Raw genomic sequence first — 21,831 nt, forward strand, 5'->3', positions numbered from 1 at the left:
TTTTTTTTGTAAAACACAAATTGTATTGCAATTAATACATTAAAGTGTATTCATATGATGAAAGATTTGTTTTTATTTTTTTTTCAAACATCATGGGAGTTACATTTTCAAGAATTAATATGCAATAAATTGTGTTAATGATTACTATTAAAGAAAAATTAAATATTATATTGTTTTAATATCTTGAAATTATTTTAGAATAAATTGATTTAATATTTTGGGACAAAAACTGTGAAACAAATATTATACTTTTTTATCAACAAATAATTATTATAATATTATAATATTTTTATAGCTTGAAATTAGTAAAGAATTTAATAACTATCACATTATATTTTTCCAAAATTATGATATTAATATTTAAATCTTTAATTATTAGAAATTTATTTTGTCTAAATTTATAATATTAATATTTAATTCTTTCTTATTTGCAAAATTATAATGTTATGGTAATCTTATATAAAATATTGAAAAATGATACCTATGCGAAATTATAATGTTATGTTAATTATATAAAATATTAATAAATGATATCTATATATAATTACTAAAAGGATATTGCATAAATGTCAATATATTTTTAGTACAGAAATCTCATTTATATTTAGTGAATATGAAAATAATGTATGTACTTTTAAGAAAATTAAATTTAAAGAATTTAATAATTCAAAAGTGAGGACATGTGTCGAAAAGATACGCTGCCAAATGTCATCGTGTTATGCAAAGTTAGGAGAAAACCTTCTCATATTATATAAGATGGTTTTGAAAACTATATATATTTTGGTAACAATTTATGCATACTATAAGTAAAGACCCAAATTTTTAAATGCTAAATAATTAAACCAAATGATATTAAGTGTTGTCTGGACTTCACAAAACTCTTATTCCCGGTATGGCCTAAAAAATTTGTGCTTGAAAAATTTAAGCCCCTTGAAACTCAAATTTCTGAAGAGGTAAAGCAGGCCCAGAGTACAATGATACATATCATTTTTCCCTCTAAAAAAAAAACGTTTACCCTGTTTAAGCCATCATTCGATGATAAGGAACCGGGATCAGCTCAAGAGGAACTTTCTTAACAATGGTGGTATCACCAGCTTCTTCCATGTCTATATCTTTACTTTCCTCAGGCAATCTCCAATCAAAGAAGTAGAGCAAGTTCAGTAGTGTCAATTCGACGGTCGCAATCCCGAAAGCCATCCCTGGACATATCTTCCGAACAGAACCAAATGGTAACATCTCAAAGTTATTACCTTTGTAGTCAATAGGACAATCGATAAACCTGTCCGGATTAAACTCCTCAGGGTTTCTCCAGAGTTTAGGGTTTCGTCCTATTGACCATGCGTTGATCAAAAGAAGGGTTTTGCAAGGAATGTCGTAGCCTTGAATCTTTATATCAGCCATTGTTTCTCTTGGAAGTAAAAGAGGAGCTGCTGGATGTAGTCTTAAGGTTTCTTTGATCACAAGTTTCAAGTAATGAAGCTTATGGGTATCTTCTTCCTCGATTCTCTCATTTTGATTGATTCCAATGCAAGTTCGGATCTCGTCTTGAGTTTTTTTCATCACTCGCGGGTTTTTAATAAGCTCTGCCATTGCCCAAATTGTTGTGATGGCGCTTGTGTCTACTCCAGCAAGATATATTTCCTAGATCAACAATCATAGAAAATGGTTAAGGGCATTTAATATTCAAAATTTGTCAAGATTTCTACATCGAAAATAAAATTTATATAATCTAACATATACATATGAACCAAATTCTTTTCATTTTTAATTGATTATAAAATAAAGGCCCATGAAATTTGACAGCTTTAAATACGAATAAGTGTTAGGAATTTCACATGCATCAATAAAAGTATGTGAAAAAATCTACGGTACGTAATACATAAAATAATTTTGAGATAAATAAAAAAAAAAAAAAAAAAACCCATGAATTTTGACACATCTTGTGAATATTATATGCTTACTTGGATGATTCCTTTGAGATGATCGATGGTGAGCTTGAATGATTCATCTTGCTTTTGTTTATGCATAGTATCCAGAATCGAGTCAACAATATCAGGGCAATCTTGATTTGTTTTCTCTTCAGGGTTCTTCAAGTGATCGTCAATTACATGATCCATTAATGTATCAACCTGAAAGAGAACTTTACGAAGTCTCTTCTGTTGTCCTGACACAAAGTCCATAAACCATCCCAAACCAAAAGGGAAAAGATCAGAACTACTGAGAGACCCAACTTTCTGGAACTCAAACATGAAATCTTTGATCCTGTCTTTATTGATATGCTTGCTTTCGTAGAAACTTTGTCCAAAGGCGGCTCTACATATGACACTTCCAACAAGACAGAAAAGTGTTTGGCTCAAATCTACCGTAGAGTTTTTCAGAGCCGATTCCTTCAGTTTCTTGACCATGAGATCATTCTCTTCCTCTCTGATGTACCTAAAACATCGGACCTTTTTCGTGCTGAAAAAGTTGAGAAAAGAAATCTTGCGCACCTCTCTCGAAACCTCACCATATGGCGCAAATGCTATGTCTTTACCGTCACGCGAGAATTTTGATGAGGCGTTCGTCAAAGGTCTGTTACAGCATTCAAGGTCATGAGTTTTTAGAGCTTCTTCAGCTCCTTCGCTCGATGAGATAACCACCATTTGGACAAAACCTAGACGGAGGTAAATCACAGGTCCGTGTTTCGTGGAGAGATCGTGAAGACATCTATGAAACAATCCTCGAAGCTGGTGTAGGTTTCCGATGATCGGAAGCTTCGGTGGGCTCGGAGGAAGATTTTGTTTCGAGTATTTGGTTTTCTTAATGAATATAAACGAGAAAAGAGCGGGAAGAAGTATAAACCAGAAGCAATACAGTGGAATCAACATTGTTTTCGTTTTTTCTCAAATTTTGTGTTATCTTTTTGATGATATAAAGCAACATCTCATTTCTTTATTTTTTGTGTCTTTGTGATAAGCTTTTGAGAGGTCAAAAACAATTATCTTGGATATGTGTATTGTGTGTAAGATATCTGAACATGGACCAATACATTAAAATAATAGCTTAAACATCAATTTCAACAACTCAAAGGGCCTCATGGTGTCTCCGTCAAAAACAACTCAATGGCCCTGTCGATGGCGAATAATAGGAAGAAGATCAAGATAAACTTTGTTCTCAACTGTGACATCACCAGCTTCTTCCATGTCCATATCTTTCTTCTCTTCAGGCATTATCCAGTCAAAGAATTAAAGCAAGTTTAAGATTCCCAATTCAACGGTCTTACGACCATAACCAAAGGTAACATCTCAAAGCTCTGTCCTTTGTAGTCCACAAGAAATATGAAATCTCAAAGCCCTAGGGTTCCTAACGAGTTCCACCGTTCAATGATCAATGGTGGAACTCGTTATGATTTATCATGCTCTTTTTATATGTATCATATCTAAGAGAGAGTTGATGATATCAGGACGATCTTGAAGCTGGTGTAGGTTTCCGATGATCGGAAGCTTCGATTGGCTCTGAGAAAGATTTTGTTTCGATTCTTTGATTTTATTTCCCAACATTAACGCTAAGAGAAACAACATGAAAATACAAAAGCATTGACATTGTTTTCGTTTTCCTCTATTTTGTTTTGTGCTATATTTTTTGGTGATGTTGAAACAGAGTGTTCACGCCAGACTATAAAACAGGAAAACGTCTTTACCACGGCAACATAAGTCAGAGTCAATACATAGAAAGTGATGTAGTGTTTGCGAGGATAAAGCTTTCAAAATTGTTTTCAAAATATGCTTGAACAATTATTGAATCTCAACAGCCCAATGGACATCAAAATTACATTTATTTCAGAACAACATGACACTTTTTATTTCAACAACAGATACATTACACAGTTATTATATATCATTCCTCAAGATTCAATGGCCACATCAATGGCGAAGGATAGGTAAAAGCTCAAGAGGAACTTTCTTAACAACAGTGACATCACCAGATTCTTCCATGTCCATATCTTTCTTCTCGTCAGGCAATTTCCAATCAAAGAAGTTAAGCAAATTCAAGAGTGCCAATTCAATGGTCGCAAGACCCGAAGCCATTCCAGGACAAATCCTACGACCAGAGCCAAAGGGAATAAACTCAAAGTTTTGTCCTTTGTAGTCCACAGGACAGTCGATAAACCTCTCCGGGTTAAACTCCTCAGGGTTTTTCCAGTATTTCGGATCTCGTCCTATCGACCATGCGTTAACCAAAAGAAGTGTTTTTCGAGGAATGTCGTAGCCTTGGATCTTGATATCAGCCATTGTTTCTCTTGGAAGTAAAAGAGGAGCTGCTGGATGTAGTCTTAAGGTTTCTTTGATCACAAGCTTCAAGTACTGAAGCTTATTGACATCTTCGTCCTCGATTCTCGCCTTAATACCAATGCAATTTCGGATCTCGTCTTGAGCTTTCTTCATCACTCTCGGATTTCTAACGAGCTCTGCCATCGCCCAAATCATGGTGATAGCACTTGTGTCTATCCCAGCCAGAAATATATCCTAGGCCAACAAAAAAACATATTAAATTATTAATTAGGATATATAGGTTAGATTGGAGAATGATGAAGTAAAGAGATTCTTTTGCTTACTTGGCTAATTCCTTTGAGATGATCAATGGTGAGCTTGAAAGATTTATCATGTTCTTGTTTATGTATCATTTGTAAGAGAGTGTCTACGATATCAGGATGATCTTGATTTGTTATCTGTAATTGATGATCATCAATTATATAATTAAGAAAAGTATCAACCTCAGTGAAGACATTGTTAAGCCTCTTATGTTGGCCTGACACAAAGCCTATAAACCATCCAAGACCAGGAATAGGAAAAAGATCAGAGACTTTGAAAGTTAAGCTTCTCTGCGCTTCAAACACCAGTTCTTCGATCTTATCTTCACTGAAATGCTTGTTCTCTAAGAAACTCTGTCCAAAGACAGGTCTGAACACGATACTTGCAGCTAGGCAAAAGAGGGTTTTGCTCAAATCGACGGGAGATTGCTTCAAAGCCAATTCTCTTAGTTTCTTGACCATCAATTCAGTCTCTTCCTCCCTAACATACCTGAAAGATTGAACCTTTTTCACGCTGAAATACTCACGAACTGAAAGCTTACGAAGCTCTCTCCATGCATCACCGTATGCCCCAAGGCCGATGTTTTTGTTGTTACGGGAGAAAACCCTTGTGGCGTTTGTGTTAGGGCGTGTGCAACACTCAAGGTCATGTGTTTTAAGAGCTTCTTCAGCTGCTTCACTCGATGAGAGCAAAACCATTGGGACAAACCCTAGACGGAGATGCATCACGGGTCCGTGTTTCTTGGAGAGATCGTAAAGACATCTGTGAAGCATCCCTTTTAGCTGGTGTAAGTTTCCGATGATCGGAAGTTTTGCTGGGCCGGGAGGCAGATTCTGTTTCGAATTCCTTATCTTTTTCATCATTAACGAGAAGAGAAAGGGAAGGAATAGAAGCAAGAGAAGAATCGCCATTGTTTTGGATCTTCTGTTCTTTAGAGACAGCGATAGAGATATAGAGTTTTAAGACACAACAACAACGTTTTTATTACGAATGACACTGGCCGAGTTTGTTGAAAAAAAAAAGGAAAAGAATACAAAAAGTACTAGCCGGTTTGGATGTAAATAAATATCTGTGAGAGCGTGAGGCTAATATTGTATGAAGAATATCATTACAAACTGTTCTTTTAGTGCAAGATATATTTAAGAAGTTGAAGGAAAAAAATAAAGAATATCCAGCAAATTAACAAAGGAAGAGGAATATATTTAACTTTAAAAAACATAAAATATAAAATAAGATAAAACCTTTTTAGTTAAAAAATCTTTAATTTACATAATATTAGAACTGAAAATAATATCATCATAAATTAGACATGGACATGTGTAAGTTCGTTTATTTTAGTAAAGAAAATATTCCTTTTTAGCATACATTAAATAATTTATATAAAATTTTCTATAAGTCTATAATTTTTTTTTACTTTATAACATTAATTCTGCAAAAAAAATTATGAGATTAGATAATTTCCTAATATTTATGGTCCTTAATTCATTGGTTCAATGTTGAAAAGAAGAGAAACTAAAAAAATGTTAGTAAAAACATTTTTTTTTTTTGAATATAATTTAACATTAGATTAAAAAAAAAAAGGAAGAGATATTGGTTTCTTGTGTTGGCTAAATAAACCACGAAATTCAAAACAAATATGAGGTAAAAACGATAAGCTATTAACCAGCGTGACCATTTTACCCAAACTCAAACCCAAGCCTACACATACGTAGACACAAACATCCTTCCTTATATACTAGAAGACTTTTCTCCACTTGTCTAATTTGGTTATTTAAATTTGAATATTTGAACATTCAGTTCTCATTCAAATGAACTTCAATTTGAAGAGTTACCAGAAAAAAGTAGTTCGATGCAACTTGTGAAAAAATAATTTCCAACATACATTTCCGATTATTGGAAGCTTTGGTGGGCTCGGAGGAAGATTATTTTTTGAAACTTTGATTCTTTTCACGAATAGAAACGAGAAAAGAGCCGGAAGAAGCAGAAATCAGAATCAATAATGTAGAATCAATAATGGTCAAGTAGGGACAGAAACAAAAAAGAAAAAAAAAACATGTTAGTATGTTACATGCATGTAGCTTTTACATTAATTTCAACAACCGAAAGGGCATCATGCTGTCTCCGTCAAAATTACATAATTTTCGCAACAACATGAGTCTTGGTAGTTCAAGTTCTCTAATTTCAAGAATCAATGGGATCATCAATGGCGAAGAATAGGAAGATGATTAAGAGGAACTTTCTTATCAACTGTGACATCACCAGCTTCTACCATGTCCATATCATTCTTCTCGTTAGACATTCTCCAGTTAAAGAAGTAAAGCAAATTCAAGAGCCCAATTCAAAGGTCGCAATCCCTGAAGCTATTCCTGGACAAATCCTACGACCAGAACCAAAGGGTAACATCTCAAAGCTTTGTCCTTTGTAGTCCACAGAACAATCCACAAACCTCTCTGGATTAAACTCTTCTGGATTTTGCCAGTGTTTAGGATCTCGTCCTATAGACCATGCGTTAACCACAAGAAGGGTTTCCGGGGGAATGTCGTAGCCTTGAATCTTGATATGACTCATTGTTTCTCTTGGGAGTAACAATGGAGCTGGTGGGTGTAATCTTAAGGTTTCTTTCACCACAAGCTTCAAGTATTGAAGTTTACCAAGATCATCTTCCACGATTCTTTCTTCCTGTTTGAATCCAATGCAAGTTTGGATCTCGTCTTGAGCTTTATTCATCACTCTAGGGTTTCTAACGAGCTCTGCCATCGCCCAAATCATAGTAACCGCACTTGTGTCTACTCCAGCGAGGTAAATATTCTATGTCAACCAAAAGACAATAGATTTAAGGACACATATACATAGGTTATATTCGAGAAATTATGAAGTAAAGACGTTTGTTTGCTTACTTGGATGATTCCTTTGAGATGATCAATGGTGAGCTTGAATGATTCATCATGATCTTGTTCACGTATCATATCTAAGAGCTAGTCGATGATATCAGGACGATCTTGAGTTGAGTTCTGTAAGTGATGATCATCAATTATATGATTAAGAAACGTATCAACCTCGGTGAAGACATTGTGAAGCCTCTTATGCTGGCCGGACACAAGTTTTATTAACCATCCAAGACCAGAAATAGGGAAAATATCAGGTAATGTAAAAGACATATTTTTGTGAGCCTCAAACATGAGTTCTTTGATATTTTCCTTATCGATATGCTTGTTCTCTAAGAAACTCTGTCCAAATGCTGTTCTGAATATGATACTTGCAGCTAGGAAAAAAAGGGTATTGCTCAAATCCACCGGAGATTGCTTTAAAGCCGATTCTCTAAGTTTCTTGACCATTAAGTCACTCTCTTCCTCTCTAGCATACCTGAAAGATTGAACCTTTTTCACGCTAAAAAACTCGTAAACTGAAAGCTTACGCAGCTCTCTCCATTCATCACCATATACACCAAAGCCGATGTCTTTACCGTTACGCGAGAAAACCTTTGAGGCGATAGTGGTAGGTCTTGTACAACACTCGAGGTCATGTGTTTTAAGAGCTTCTTCAGCTGCTTCACTCGATGAGATCACGACCATTGGGACAAACCCTAGACGAAGATGCATCACGGGTCCGTGTTTCGTGGAGAGATCGTGAAGACATCTGTGAACCAACCCTTGAAGCTGGTGTAAGTTCCCGATGATCGGAAGTTTTCTTGGGCCTGGAGGCATTTTGTTTCGATTCTTTGATGTTCTTCTTGGTCAATATTAAATAAAAGAAAATGGGAACGAATATAAGCAAGAAGTAAGACAGAACAGCTGTCATTGTTTTCGTTCCTCTGTTTTGTTCTCTGCTTTTTCAGATATAAGGGAAACAGAGTTTTTTTTTTTTGGACAAAAGGGAAACAGAGTATTATTAGACAAAATAACAATGGTTTTATACTGAGAGAGCGAGGCCAAAAAAATTCTCATACGTATCTGTAAATAAGTAGTAAAGTATTTTCTTATAAAAAATATATTATGATTTGATACGTTGGCATATTGAAAAAGTTATAAATAAGAAAATATACAAGTAAAATGGGATACTTTTTCAGAAAATGATGTATACTTTTGTAGCAAAATATATGATTTCAATCACATTTCAAATGATTTATGTTAAAATAACAAATCATGTACTATTCAATTATGCATTTTATAAAATCTAATAAAAGTCAATAATATTCAATTATAAAATCTCATGTTATTGAAAACATTTTCTGAAGATTGGATTTTTAAAAATTTAAATCAATCACCCTTTTGAGTTATAAAGAATTGATTTACTGCAATTACAACCAGGGGCAGATCTACATGAGGAAGGGGTGGGGCACGTGCCCCATACTCTTTTTTAAAATTTACCTGGTAGAGATCTCCATATGGTATCTTTGGTTCAGTTGGTAAATGGAAATATTATGTTATTTCAAGGCCACCAGTTCGAGTATCCTTTTTATACTTTTTCACTATTCCATGCATTTTTCTTCAATAAAATTATATATATACTTTCAGTTCTTTTTTTTTTCTTGTATTTTTTTCTAGTTTAACTTTAACAAATTTAATTCATATTTTAATTGTTTAGTATACATATAACTTAACTAAAAATGTTATAAAACTACTAAATTAATAACATCAAACAATATTATTTCTTTTGTTGTTCATTTGTTATTTTTAGAGTTTAAATTTTTTTGATATGGTTAGATAAGTGAATTTAAATGTAATACATATATTTATAGTTTATTGTGAATTTTAAGTTTGTAAATGTGTCTTTTTAATTATTAAATTTTATATATATAATATAATATAAGTAATTAAGTATAATTATAAACCAATAAAAGAAACACTTTCAAAAATTTGGGTTCATTTTATATTTCAAATTTTAAAATATGTTACATGGAAGATATACTTTGATGCTGTCAAATTAGTATATATAATTTCTGTAACATTTTTATAATAGAAATTTATTATTATAAATTATATGTGTTTGCCCCATGCAAAATAGTCTTCTGCATCCGGCACTGGTTACAACTTGACATGTTATAGCAGCTTCATCGTTAAGAAACAGTGAGAGTTTCTTTAAAAATACATAAAAATTATTTTTAGTTGAATTGCTGTTTAAATTACAACAAACAGAAAATTTATACTATTTTAAACGAGATACTTTCTTAGGCGACCAAACTATAATATCAAGGTAATTTTATACTATCTTATATAATAAAGTAAAGTTTCCACAAAATCAAATATCTGAAAAATGTCATTTATTTCATAATCTTTTGACATTGTCATTCTATTAAATTTTAATATATATTATCTATTATTTTTTTAAGTTAATAATTAAAAATTCATTAAGGATCTATTTTGGAGAAACATATGTGATTGTAGTTGCTTGTAAAGTGTTGTTTGATTGTATAGTGAGTTTCTCAGACTTGAGTTGTGATGGTCTCGGATGTTTGATTGGTTTTTTTGTTTGTATAACAATTTCAAAAGGACTACATGTGTAACAATTTAAACATTTTGGTTTTGGTAAAATCCTATATTGGATAATGATCCCTCTTTCCACACTCACTATATAGCTACTGCAATAATCTTAATAGTAATTGAACCAGTTTTGTTTTCTGATTTGAGTGGCTCTTGTTTTCAGTATAGTAGTCTATTATGGTTAGTCACATATTTGTTGTGATTTTAGTGTCACTTAGTTTTGCTTTTTATGTCTGAGTATCTAGATGATATGAATGCTTTAACAAAACTAGTTGAGTTGAATGCATTAACAAAACCAAACTTTTTGGTTTACATATAAAAAACACTCAATGACTTTTATTTACTTCTGATTTGACTGAAGTAGGTAATGGTTATTTAGAATTAAAAGTCTGTAACAACACCAAACTTTGAATTTAATGATCTTCGTAACTTCTCTATATTACACCCGAGCCAAATACTCAATCTCTCATATCGTTTACCTCTCTTCTATCATCTAGTGTATGACTGAATTCCGAGTGTTGTATGTTGTATTTGAAATCAACCTTAACACTGATGAACATTAATCGATTTTGCTTTGTTTCTAAGGCTTGTAGGTGAGGTTAACCAGGGCAAATTAAATCGGATAACCATCAACAAACCTGCATTTGCTCGAAACTAAAAGGTAAGTCACACTCACTATATGTAATGCAAGGTTGGTTTCCTGATTTGAGTGGTGTTGTGGTTTGTGTAGTAGTGTATAAGTGTTTTTTCACAGATTTTATTTGATTGTAGTGGCTTGTTAAGTGTTGTTTGATTGTGTAATGAGTTTCTCAGAATTGTTTTTTGATGGTCTCGGATGTTTGATTGGTTTATGTCTTGTATAATATAATTGAGTTGTTGTGAGTTTAGTGTCACTTAGTTTTGCTTTGTATGTCTCAGTATCTAACCTGTTATTTATCTGGTCATGTTCTCGTATAAGTGGTTATTCACGGATAAGTTTTGATTGTAGTTTTGCTTTTTATGTTTGAGTTGTCTTAAAACTTTAAAAACTGATTTCTATGAAAGCTTTGAAACTTTTAAAACTTTTAAAACTGAATAATATGAATGCTTTAACAAAACTAGTTGAGTAGGTAATGAATAATATGAATGTCTTGGTTTACATAACAAAACTTTTAAAACTGAATAATGTGAATGTCTTGGTTTACATATAAAAAACACTCAATGACCTTTATTTACTTCTGATTTGACTCAAGTAGGTAATGGTTATTTAGAATTAAAAGTCTGTAACAACACCAAACTTTGAATTTAATGATCTTCGTAACTTCTCTATATTACACCCGAGCCAAATACTCAATCTCTCATATCTTTTACCTCTCTTCTATCATCTATCTTATTTGCTTCTTTCAAAACCAATCTCTAAGAACTTTCCAATAATCTCTCTTCCTCAGCTTATTCCTTGTTTAAAGTTGATTGCTATGGAATCAAATAATACTCCTAATAGTCAGTCTCAATCCTACTTTATCCTTCTTAACTTCCCATATGACAGCTTTGCTCCCAATGTAAACATTGGTTCCTCTCAAATCCCTGCTTTTAGTTCACAAACTAGTTCACAGCCAAGTCAACCTCCTAGTCAACCAGAAGAGATAGCAGAACAGCGTAGGGAGAGAAGGATATGGTCCACACAAGATGACTTAGTCCTAATAAGCGGCTGGTTAAACACATCGAAGGATGCAATAGTTGGGAATGACCAAAGGGCAGGGTCCTTTTGGAAGCGTATAGGAGACTATTATGCATCAAGTACTCATGTACTTGGTGGTGCTGAGCCAAGACGCCCTGGCCATTGTAGACAAAGATGGCAAAAAATCAGTAAGGAAGTGAGCAGGTTCTGTGGAGCTTATGCAGAGTCAAAGGGTGAGAAAGCTAGTGGCATGAATGATTTGGATATTCTGCAAAATGCTCACCAAATCTTCACTAAGCTGTACAAGAAGAAGTTTGGTTTGGAGTATGCTTGAAATGTGCTGTGCTATGAACAGAAATGGGTAAACATGGAGGCTATGAACCCCACTCCAAAGACAACAAGCTCTAACAGAAGAAAAGCTGATGATGCTGCACTATCTTCAGGGTCTGTTGTTGGTGAGCACGAGAGCATGCCTCCTGGCATAAAGGCAATGAAAAAATTAAGGAACAAAGGTAAAGAGAAGGCTGCACCATCGACTGCACCATCTGCAGAGTTTAGTTACATGTGGGAGATCAAACAAAAGGATTTGGAGGGCATGAAAGAACTCCAAAAGATGTCCATTCTTGACACTCTCATTGCCAAGAAAGAAACTCCAGATGAAGATAAAAAAGCTCTGAAGAAGAAACTAATGGCTGAACTGTTTTAACTTAGAAGAAACACTAGATGATATGTCTGTTGTAGGTTATGTTTGTTTTAACTATGTTTGTCTTCTGTTTTTAATGTGTTTATGAATCAGATATGTAACATTGCTCAACTTGTGTTTAAAACACTGATTACTATGCAATCTGAGATTGTTCAAACTGCTATAACTTGTTGTTGTTTTCATTGTTATAAATTATTTGGAAACTTATCTATGTGTTTTTGGTTTCAGGTTGAAGAAGACATGAGACTTGACTCTATCTACGACTATGGAATGAACAACCCATTAGACTATAGTTCTGAAGAGGAGGCTGATAGCAATTACTATCCTCTGCAACCAGAGACTGAGATTGGATTCACCAGTCTGTGGAGCTGTGAAGCTGAACCAATTCCTGATTATGAGACACAACTGATCCAGCTCAAGGACCAACTAAACCATTCAGATCAGAGGTTGGTGAACCTGGAGAGGCTTGTTACTGAGTTAGGTGAGAAGAAACCATTGTTTCAAATGGCCCCTGAATTGGTAGTTGTTGTTTGCTTTAGTATGAGTGTTTTGGTAGTGGCACTTATCATGTTTACTAAGTAAATTAGATTAGGCTTTTGAGAAGGAAACTAGTAGTGGCAACTCGTTCAGCTAATGTATGATTGTAGGCACAGTTTGGTATTTGGATTGTAGTTTTAAAGACAGAGTCACATGAATTTGTTTGTTTGTTTTGGAAGACAAAAACTGACAGAGTCACAGGCTTTTGTTTGTAACAAAGACCAAAGTTCACATGTGTTTGTCCGTAAATTAACTTGACGTTTTGAACAAAGTTCACTTCATGTATCATAGGTCTTTGTTTGCACAAGAGTTTATTACCCTCTATATATATCAGAAGAGCACAAGAGTTTATTTCATCAAAATCAAACATACACTTCTCTCGTACAATTCCTCCTCTCACCAAAAACATACAATTCTCTTCTCTCTCTATCTACAAATTACAAGTTTATTCTCTTGTATTATTTTCTTTTGTTCATCTTATTAATACATAGCTTTTATGGCATCTTCATCCAACAATTTTCACTACCATTATGATCCGAATAATGATAGTTTTAACCAATATTTTCAAGAGAAGTTTAATAATCAATTTGAAGCTGCTGAAGAGGAAATTCCGGCCGAAAGGAATAAACGTACATATATCGATAGAAAACGGGAAGAAGGGCACAAATGTTTGTGGAACAATTATTTTAGTGATAATCCGACTTACACGAAGAGGCAATTTTGCAGACGGTTTCGAATGAACAAGTCATTGTTCTTGCGTGTTGTGAATCGTCTCAGTGAAGAAGTTCCATATTTTCAACCAAAAAAGGATGCAACCTTCCGGAATGGTTTATCACCGCTACAACAATGTACTGCAGCATTTCGACTATTAGCATATGGTACTGGGTCGGACTCGGTTGACGAATATATACGTCTTGCTGAATCGAATGCTCGTAAATGTTTGGAACATTTCGTCGTCGGAATAGTTGACTTGTTTGGCATTGAATACCTACGCCGACCCACACCAGAGGATCTTCAAAGGCTACTCTTTTATGGAGAACAGCGGGATTTTCCCGGGATGTTGGAAGCATCGACTGTATGCAGTGGAAGTGGAAAAATTGCCCAACCGCTTGGAAAGGAATGTATTCACGAGGCACCAGTAAACCACCAATTGTTTTGGAGGCGGTAGCTTCACAAGATCTCTGGATATGGCACGCATTTTTTTGGAGCTCCAAGTACTTGTAACGATTTAAATGTTCTTGATCAATCACCAGTATTTAATGACATTATTTACGGTCGGGCTCTCGAAGTTACGTACTATGTCAACGGAAGGGAGTATAATTTGGCTTACTATCTAACGGATGTTATTTACCCCGAATGGGCAGCATTTGTTAAATCCATCCCACAACCACAACACCCGAAACATCGTTTGTTTGCAGAACATCAAGAAGGTGCACGAAAAGATGTTGAACGTGCATTTGGAGTCCTGCAATCTAGATTCGCCATGATTAAAAATCCATCTCTTTAATGGGCGAAGGGTAAAATTGCATATATTATGAGAGCATGTCTCATACTCCATAATATGATTGTCGAAGATGAACGAGATTCATACACACTCTATGACGAACAAGAATTCCAACAAGAAGATGGAACCAGATCTACTTCGGATCTTACGTTTTCAGTAAATATGGATTCAAATCTTGAGGGTTTAGGTGATGGTCATACAAGAATTCATGATAGACAAGCACATCACAAATTAAAAGAGGATTTGATTGAGAATATATGGAATAAATTTGGACATTAACCTATGTATTAATTAAATAAAATGTTTGTGTGCTTTAATTAAGTAATATGTTTGTTTTTTTTTTTTTATATCTTTAATGTTTTTTTTGGTATTGTATTTTGAATTTAAGTATAAGTTTTTTAAGTTTGGAATTTAAATGTTATTTTTTAAAGTTTTTAAAATTGTAATATGTTTAGAATATTATATTATTAAATCTTATGATCTTAACATGTTCTCCCAATAACCAACTTCTTAAACAAAAGATCTAAACTAATGATCTTACAATATCTTAATAATAATTTTACTCTAAGAATACCCAAAACAGTTCTCTAAGAACACCCAAAACAGTTCTCCCAATGCAGATGCCCTTATGTTAAATTTCTTAGTGTAAATTCTTAGGTTTTTTATCTAATAAAATTAAATCAAAAATAAGAATATTGCTAAGAAGTACCTCTTAATTAAGGGGTTTAAAAGAACCCTTACGAGGCAGTGACGTGTTCAATATTGGTTGGGTGATGAACAAAATTGTCGTTTTGCTTCTCCTCCTGTCTTTCTCTTTCGCGACAAACTCTTTCTCTCCTTCTCAATTCTCTCTGTAGCGACTCTTTCTTATTGAAAATTTGAGTAGTATCAAGCCGTTTTAGCCACTCACATGTCATGGATTCTCCTCTTGCTCCCAGATTCTTACAAACCCTAACCCAATTCTCTAAATCTCCGTTTCTCTCTCCATGTTCTGTTTTCAGGTTTAAGCGCATCTTTACTGAAAATTTGAGAAAGGTTTGTTCTTTCTCCTCGTTTTCTTTTACTTGATGATGACCTTTATTAATCTTATTCTCTCATTAATTGGAAAAGAATGTACAAAAGGAGTATATATATAGACTCTGACTTGAGTAAACCAAAACTCTTAAACCAGTACAAAATCAATAAATTCGGTTTATACTATACCGAAACACCAAAACTGTAGAGACATCACAATATTTTCTACTTATGTTGGTCGAATTTAGGGTTTTGATTGCTTAGTTGATGATATTGAGCAAAAGGGTCATTGAGTAATCTCGAGAATTGGTAACATTAGATTGGATTTAATATGGATTTGAGGAGGTTTTTATAATCCGAATTGTTATGGTTGGTGTAGTTTAAAGACATGTATGGTAATGTTAGAGAAACAGCCCCATCTGCTTCTTGTTTGTATTTTAGGTTAATCAATCGAAGTTATTGTTTCTGTTGCAGGAGGCCAACCAATGCTGTTTAAAATAAACGCTAATTGATTACGTCTACAGGGCAGTACGTCTCTGTATGATCCTGATGAAGGTCCTTCAATCACAAGCTGGATAGTTTAATTGATTTTGATTCGTTTCTTTGTTTTTTTGTGAGGTTAATTGGAGAACTTGCTATATAAGTTTGTTTCATTGTCATAAGTTTGTGTATTTTGTTTCACTGTAATCATTGCTTGATCAATGTTTCTGTTTTTTTTTTCTTGTTAGTTCTGGATTAGTTTTGAATCGGTTGTTGCTGCAGCTTGGTTGTCATTCTGTTCTTGTTGTGATCAATGTGTGATTAGTGTTTCTGATTGGAGCATACATGATGAACTTAAATAAGCTATTGCGACATCAAGATATGCTAATAGAATTTGATGGAACATCTACTGATATTGCAGGGTGTGATAAGCTGTACTGAGTGGAATAACAAGCTGCAAATCAGGATCTCAGCTGAGTGATGTAAATTTACTACTTAGTAGGTGTTAAATATTTTTGCATAGAACTATCAATATAGAAATATCTAAACTGATGATATATTTGACATCCATTCTGCAATCTCCATGGAAAGCCTCTTTGTGGTTTTTGTTTCATTTTCAGGCTGCATTTGGAGAAAAGCATTTTTGGAGAGAAACTGCTACTGATGATCCAAGAGTTGGCGTTTCACCAGTGACATTGAAACTTTCTTTGTTGATAAATGCTTGTTAATCTGTGATCAAGCTGCATTTTTTTGTTTCATTTTCAGGCTGCATATGTTGGTGAAGCTGTGAGATGCAAGTTTAGACTGCATAAATGACAAGGTCTAAGAGTGTGTGTCAAGTTAACTTGAGAGTCAAAATATTTTGAACATAAGATTTTGATTTTCAAATTTTCAATTTTAAGAACCTCTACAATTGGAGCATGTTTTTTTAAAAAACATTCATGAGTTTCTTAGATTTTGATTTAGCTATATTTCTATCATAAATATGGTTAAAAACCCATGAGAGATTCTTAACCATTGGAGATGGTCTAAGGGACTAGTTGAAACAGAGCATGTGGTTCTTGGGAGAGGCAAATGAGATTTTTATAAGGACTCCTTCAACATAAAAGGAGTGTGGGAGGCAACTCGGGTGCATCACACAAGGCAAGATTGGTCCCAAGGCATATGGTTTACCCATGCCATGCCAAAATTTTGTTTTTATGCTTGGCTTACAACAATAAATAGATTAACAACGGGAGACCGGATGATGAGTTTGAATGTTGGGGCTCCCATATCTTGTGTCTTCTGTCAAGTGCCATTGGAAACCAGGAATCATTTGTTTTTTGAATGTCCATACTCAGAGAGAAGTGTGGTCGGGTCTTGCTTCCAAGCTCCTCGCTGGTAACTTCTCTACAAACTGGGCAGTTATTCTCAATCTACTCCCGAATGGGTCAATAGGAGGAGTTTGATTATTTCTGTTACGATATACTTTCCAGCTTCTCGTTTACTCAATAAGACGTGTCCACAAAAATTTTGTTACTATATATGACATTCATCCACAAAAAGATCAGAAACGTATCTGATAAATTATATGTTGTTAGCTCTCAAATAGATTTTTAGTTAAAAAAATGTTGGTGACAAAACTCAATTTTGCAATTTTAGTAGAAAACACACAGTTTTATAGTTTTGATGGGAGAACGCGGTTTTTTGTAGTTTTAATGGGAAAACGCGGTTTTGAAATTTGGGTAATATGCTACGAAGGCACATTGTAAAGAGGGAATTACATCACCAGCTTCTTCCATGTTCATATCATTATTCTCCTCAGGTAATCTCCAATCAAAGAAGTAAAGCAAGTTCAAGAGTCCCAGTTCAACTGTCGAAATCCCAAAAGCCATTCCCGGACATATCCTCCGGCCAGAACCAAACGGTAACATTTCAAAGCTCTGCCCTCTGTAATCCACAGGAAAATCAATAAACCTCTCCGGGATAAACTCCTCTGGACATTCCCAGCGGTAAGGGTTTTGGCCGATAGACCATGCGTTTACCAAAATAAGGGTTTTTGGGGGAATGTTGTAGCCTTGAATATTGATTTGACTCATTGTTTCTCTTGGAATTATCACAGGAGCTGGTGGGTGTAGTCTTAAGGTTTCTTTGATCACAAGCTTCAAGTATTGAAGCTTATCAACATCTTCTTCATCGATTCTTTCATTTTGTTTGATTCCAATGCAACTTCGGATCTCTTCTTGAGTTTTTTTCATCACTCTCGGGTTTCTAACAAGCTCTGTCATTGCCCAAATCATGGTGATAGCACTTGTGTCTGCCCCAGCAAGAAATATATTCTGATCAATTGGTCAAGAAATATGATTAGCTAGGTTAGGTCAAGATTAATCAAGAATCATGAACTAAATAAATATTCTATGCTTACTGAGATGACTCCATGGAGATGATCAATTGTGAGCTTGAAAGAATCATCTTGTTCGTGCTTGTGTAGCATTTCCAACATCACATCAACGATATCAGGACGATCTTGAGATGTTACTCCATGTCTAATCTTCGAATGATCATCAACTATTTTCTTGACAAAAGTATCAACTTCTACAAAAATGTTGTGAAGTCTCTTATGTTCTCCTAAAATGAAGTCCATAAACCATCCGATATCAGCAGTAGGGAAGAGATCGGAGAATTTGAAAGACATATTTGTTATAGCTTCAAACATCAATTCTTCAATCTTTTCCTTATTGATGTCTGGTTTCCGAGAAATTATGTCCAAAGGCAGATCTAAATACGATACTCGCAGATAGAGAGAAAAGTGTTTTGCCCAAATCCACCGGAGATTGCTTCAAAGCTGATTCTGTCAGTTTCTTGACCATCAAGTCATTTTCTTCCTCTCTGATATACCTAAAAGATCGGACCTTTTTCGTGCTGAACAACTCGAGAATAGCAATCTTGCGCAATTCTCTCCATCCCTCACCGTATGACGCAAAACCAATGTCTTTACCGTTACGCGAAAATGTTTGCATTCCAAGAGTCTTGGGTCGTGTACAACAATCTAGGTCATGGGTTTTAAGAACTTCTTCAGCTGCTTCACTTGATGAGATTACCACAACTGGGATAAACCCTAGACTGAGATGCATCACTGGTCCATATTTCTTGGAGAGATCGTGAAGACATATGTGAAGCAATCCTCGAAGCTGGTGTAGGTTTCCGATGAAAGGAAGCTTTGGTGGGCTCGGAGGAAGTTTCAGGTTTGAGTCTTTGATCTTCTTGGTGTAAATTACCAAGAAGATAACGGGAAGGGATAGAAGTAAGAAGAAAGACAGAAGAATCGCCATTGTTTTTGTTCCTTTGTTTTTTCGGAGATAGAGAAACAGAGTATTTAGTACAAAACAACAAGTTTCGATTTAATCTAGTCTGAGAAGACGTATTAATATACGGAAACACAGGTTGGTTTTGATATATACAAACTTAAATGTCGTTTTGTGCCGTCGGTCAGGATAAGGTTTGAGATGAAGACAGAGAGAGTGAGGTTAAGATATTATCGTACTCATACTATACGTGTAAGGACTAGAAATAAACCCTATTTTAAAGATTACAGTTTATAAGACGAGAAATATCATAATGCAAATTTACATAAACAAACTAGTACAACTGGAAATTCTTTTAAATGTAAATACGTTTTTATTTATGGTACAATCCAAGAAGAACTTACGTTATGTGATCAGTGGTCTAAGTACTTCAGAGGAACAAGTAAAAGTTCACTTTTTTTGCTCATAGTAAGTCCAGGAGCTTCTTCCATATCGATATCTTCAACTGTCATGCCTTCTGGTAACTTCCAATCAAAATGATACAACAGATTAGCTAGGCCAAACTCCACCATTGTTGTTCCCATGTACATTCCAGGACATATTCTCCTACCACTCCCAAACGACAACAGCTCAAAGTTCTGTCCTTTTGCATCAATGTTACTATCCATAAACCTTTCGGGGAGAAACGTTTCCGGATCTTTCCAGGTATCAGGATCACGACCAATAGCCCATACATTCACAAAAAGCCGTGTCTTGACTGGAATGGTGTAGCCATTGATCTTAAATTCCGTCATTACTTCTCTTGGGAGGAGAAGAGGTGTTGGTGGATGTAACCTCCATGTTTCTTTGATCACCATTTTCAGGTATTCGAGCTTATCAGTGTCGTCGAAGCTGATTCTTTCTTTGTTCTTGATATGGCTTCTGATTTCGGATTGAACTTTATTCATGACTCTAGGGTTTTTGGCAAGTTCTGCCATTGCCCATGTCATTGTTATTGCTGAAGTATCGATCCCTCCTAAAAGAATGTTCTGTATACAATAACATACAAAAACAAACATAATTTAGACTGGTAAAAAGTCTTTTAAATAAATTAATGAACACTATCATGATATAACTGTACCATCAATATTGCTTTGATATGGTTTCTTGTGAGCTTGTCATTTCCAACAACAGTTTCTTCTTTCTCAAACCTCAGAAGGAGATCCACGAAATCGTCACTCCCTTCTTGTTTTTCCTTATTATGCAGATCAAACATTTGCTCATAGAAGGCATCGAAATCTTGTACGCTTTTTACTCTCCGCCCTTGTAAACCTTTGAACATATCGATGATCCATCCGATATGCGGAAAAAAATCTGAGGCAGAGAAGCTTCCCAACATCTCGAAAGCATCTCGGACTAACTTGTTGAATCTGTCACTGTTGAGCACAGTGTCCTCAAAACTTACACCAAACGCTGCCTAGCAAACTACACTTGTAGTTAAAGCAAGAAACGTCTTGCTCAAGTTAACCGGATCTTTCAGAGAAGCTGACTCCGCGATTGTATCAATCACTTTCTTGTCCTCCTCGTCCTTTATGGGTTGAATGGATTGAATTTTGTGAGCACTCAGGAGTTCTTGTGCACAAAGCTTCCTTAGTTCTTTCCAGTATTCATTATAAGGAGAGGAAGACATATCCAGATAGTTGTACGAGAGCTCTCTTGTTCCTGAGGAGTTGAGAGAATAATGAAGTAAAAAGTCAGAACTTCAGTACTGTTAGTGTATGTTGTGAGATTTACAGTACCTGCTGAGGGAGGACGGCTACAACAATGGAGGTCATTGTCTTTGAGAGCTTGTTTTGCTGTTTCAGAGGAAGAAAGTACAACTGTTGGGACTTTTCCAAGCCTTAAAAGCATCACAGGACCATACTTTTTTGAGAGATTCCATAGAGACTGATGTTGTAATGCTCCGAGCTGGTGTAAGTTTCCGATGATGGGAAAACCAGGAGGAGATGGTATTTGTCGATGCTGCCCATGATTTGTGCGTTTGAAGGCCACGAGAAAAAGTAAGATGATTAGGAAGAGAAGTAATAGAATCCAAATATTAGCCATTTGTATATTATTTTGTTTTAGCTATTGGTGAAGAAAGCTCATGCCCTGCATATGCCTTAGTATATATACAACTTTGAGTAACGCACTAACGCTCACCTCACAGTTTAGTTGATTGAAGTCGACTTGACGGATAATAATGTTAAAAAAATTTCTGTTTTTTATTTTAATAACTGAAAGTAATTCGAACTCTAATACCGAAGATTTCTCAGAACGAGTATAACCATCGAGTAACTCAATCATATCACATCTTTCATGGATGCACAGTAACAGTATGATACAATTATGAATAATGGACGACATTATAAGGGATACAATATCCCACGTTACAAGTTAAATAGGATGTTAAGTAGTATATATATAAGATATGAGTCTTTTCAAATGGTTTTAAGTTGGAAGCCCACAATTTAATAAGGTATCAAAGTCCGATCCGCACATGCTGAACCCAATTTACAATCTATCCGCCTTAATAGTTGGCCCACCGATTCATGCCCGATACAATATCCCACATTGGAATCT

The 21,831-nt window shown here is 34.8% G+C and overlaps 3 protein-coding genes, 1 long non-coding RNA gene and 4 pseudogenes across 8 annotated transcripts; 3 read left to right on the plus strand and 5 right to left on the minus strand.

Annotated features, from left to right (window-relative positions):
* Positions 1-819: 819 nt before the first annotated feature.
* Positions 820-3,001, minus strand: LOC104790252 (cytochrome P450 71B3-like). The gene is made up of 2 exons (XM_010515965.3): positions 1,962-3,001; positions 820-1,641 (listed from the first exon to the last, which is right to left on the minus strand). The coding sequence occupies exons 1-2, from the start codon at positions 2,865-2,867 to the stop codon at positions 1,021-1,023; spliced, it is 1,527 nt and encodes a 508-aa protein (XP_010514267.1). The 5' UTR covers positions 2,868-3,001; the 3' UTR covers positions 820-1,020.
* Positions 3,002-3,812: 811 nt separating this feature from the next.
* LOC104790254 (cytochrome P450 71B25-like) lies at positions 3,813-5,568 on the minus strand (annotated as a pseudogene). Its single transcript, XR_015560483.1, has 2 exons — positions 4,595-5,568; positions 3,813-4,505 (listed from the first exon to the last, which is right to left on the minus strand). The product of XR_015560483.1 is annotated as a cytochrome P450 71B25-like (transcript).
* A 1,029-nt stretch (positions 5,569-6,597) lies between these two features.
* LOC104793904 (cytochrome P450 71B4-like) lies at positions 6,598-8,402 on the minus strand (annotated as a pseudogene).
* A 3,103-nt stretch (positions 8,403-11,505) lies between these two features.
* Positions 11,506-12,042, plus strand: LOC104793906 (glutathione S-transferase T3-like). The gene has a single exon (XM_010520327.2). The coding sequence runs from the start codon at positions 11,506-11,508 to the stop codon at positions 12,040-12,042; it is 537 nt and encodes a 178-aa protein (XP_010518629.2).
* Positions 12,043-12,069: 27 nt separating this feature from the next.
* Positions 12,070-12,433, plus strand: LOC147942189 (uncharacterized). Its single transcript, XM_087453100.1, has one exon. It carries the CDS (start codon positions 12,076-12,078, stop codon positions 12,412-12,414), a length of 339 nt encoding a protein of 112 aa, XP_087309226.1. The 5' UTR covers positions 12,070-12,075; the 3' UTR covers positions 12,415-12,433.
* A 2,766-nt stretch (positions 12,434-15,199) lies between these two features.
* LOC104790257 (uncharacterized) lies at positions 15,200-17,570 on the plus strand. 2 transcript variants are annotated; one of them, XR_015560338.1, is made up of 4 exons: positions 15,243-15,487; positions 15,941-16,021; positions 16,368-16,444; positions 16,567-16,901. It is a non-coding gene; the product is annotated as an uncharacterized LOC104790257 (long non-coding RNA). The 2 variants fall into 2 exon arrangements; XR_768661.3 differs by having other exon boundaries at positions 15,200-15,487; positions 16,368-17,570.
* Positions 17,436-19,330, minus strand: LOC104790256 (cytochrome P450 71B3-like; annotated as a pseudogene). Its single transcript, XR_015560337.1, has 2 exons — positions 18,351-19,330; positions 17,436-18,264 (listed from the first exon to the last, which is right to left on the minus strand). The product of XR_015560337.1 is annotated as a cytochrome P450 71B3-like (transcript).
* A 175-nt stretch (positions 19,331-19,505) lies between these two features.
* Positions 19,506-21,360, minus strand: LOC104790258 (cytochrome P450 71B26-like; annotated as a pseudogene). Its single transcript, XR_015560339.1, has 3 exons — positions 21,009-21,360; positions 20,351-20,931; positions 19,506-20,258 (listed from the first exon to the last, which is right to left on the minus strand). The product of XR_015560339.1 is annotated as a cytochrome P450 71B26-like (transcript).
* Between the last annotated feature and the right edge of the window lie 471 nt (positions 21,361-21,831).

This window comes from Camelina sativa, chromosome 6 (genome assembly GCF_030686135.1).
Source record: "Camelina sativa cultivar CO46 ecotype springtype chromosome 6, ASM3068613v1".
NCBI lineage: Eukaryota > Viridiplantae > Streptophyta > Magnoliopsida > Brassicales > Brassicaceae > Camelina > Camelina sativa.

Bases quoted from the DNA above. Each gene is read 5' to 3' on its own strand.
- LOC104790252 (XM_010515965.3), bottom strand. From the start codon at position 2,867: ATGTTGATTCCACTGTATTGCTTCTGGTTTATACTTCTTCCCGCTCTT. The intron at 1,642-1,961 runs GTAAGCATATAA...TTGTTGATCTAG, and splicing joins ATCTCAAAGGAATCATCCAA to GAAATATATCTTGCTGGAGT.
- LOC104793906 (XM_010520327.2), top strand. From the start codon at position 11,506: ATGGAATCAAATAATACTCCTAATAGTCAGTCTCAATCCTACTTTATC.
- LOC147942189 (XM_087453100.1), top strand. From the start codon at position 12,076: ATGGAGGCTATGAACCCCACTCCAAAGACAACAAGCTCTAACAGAAGA.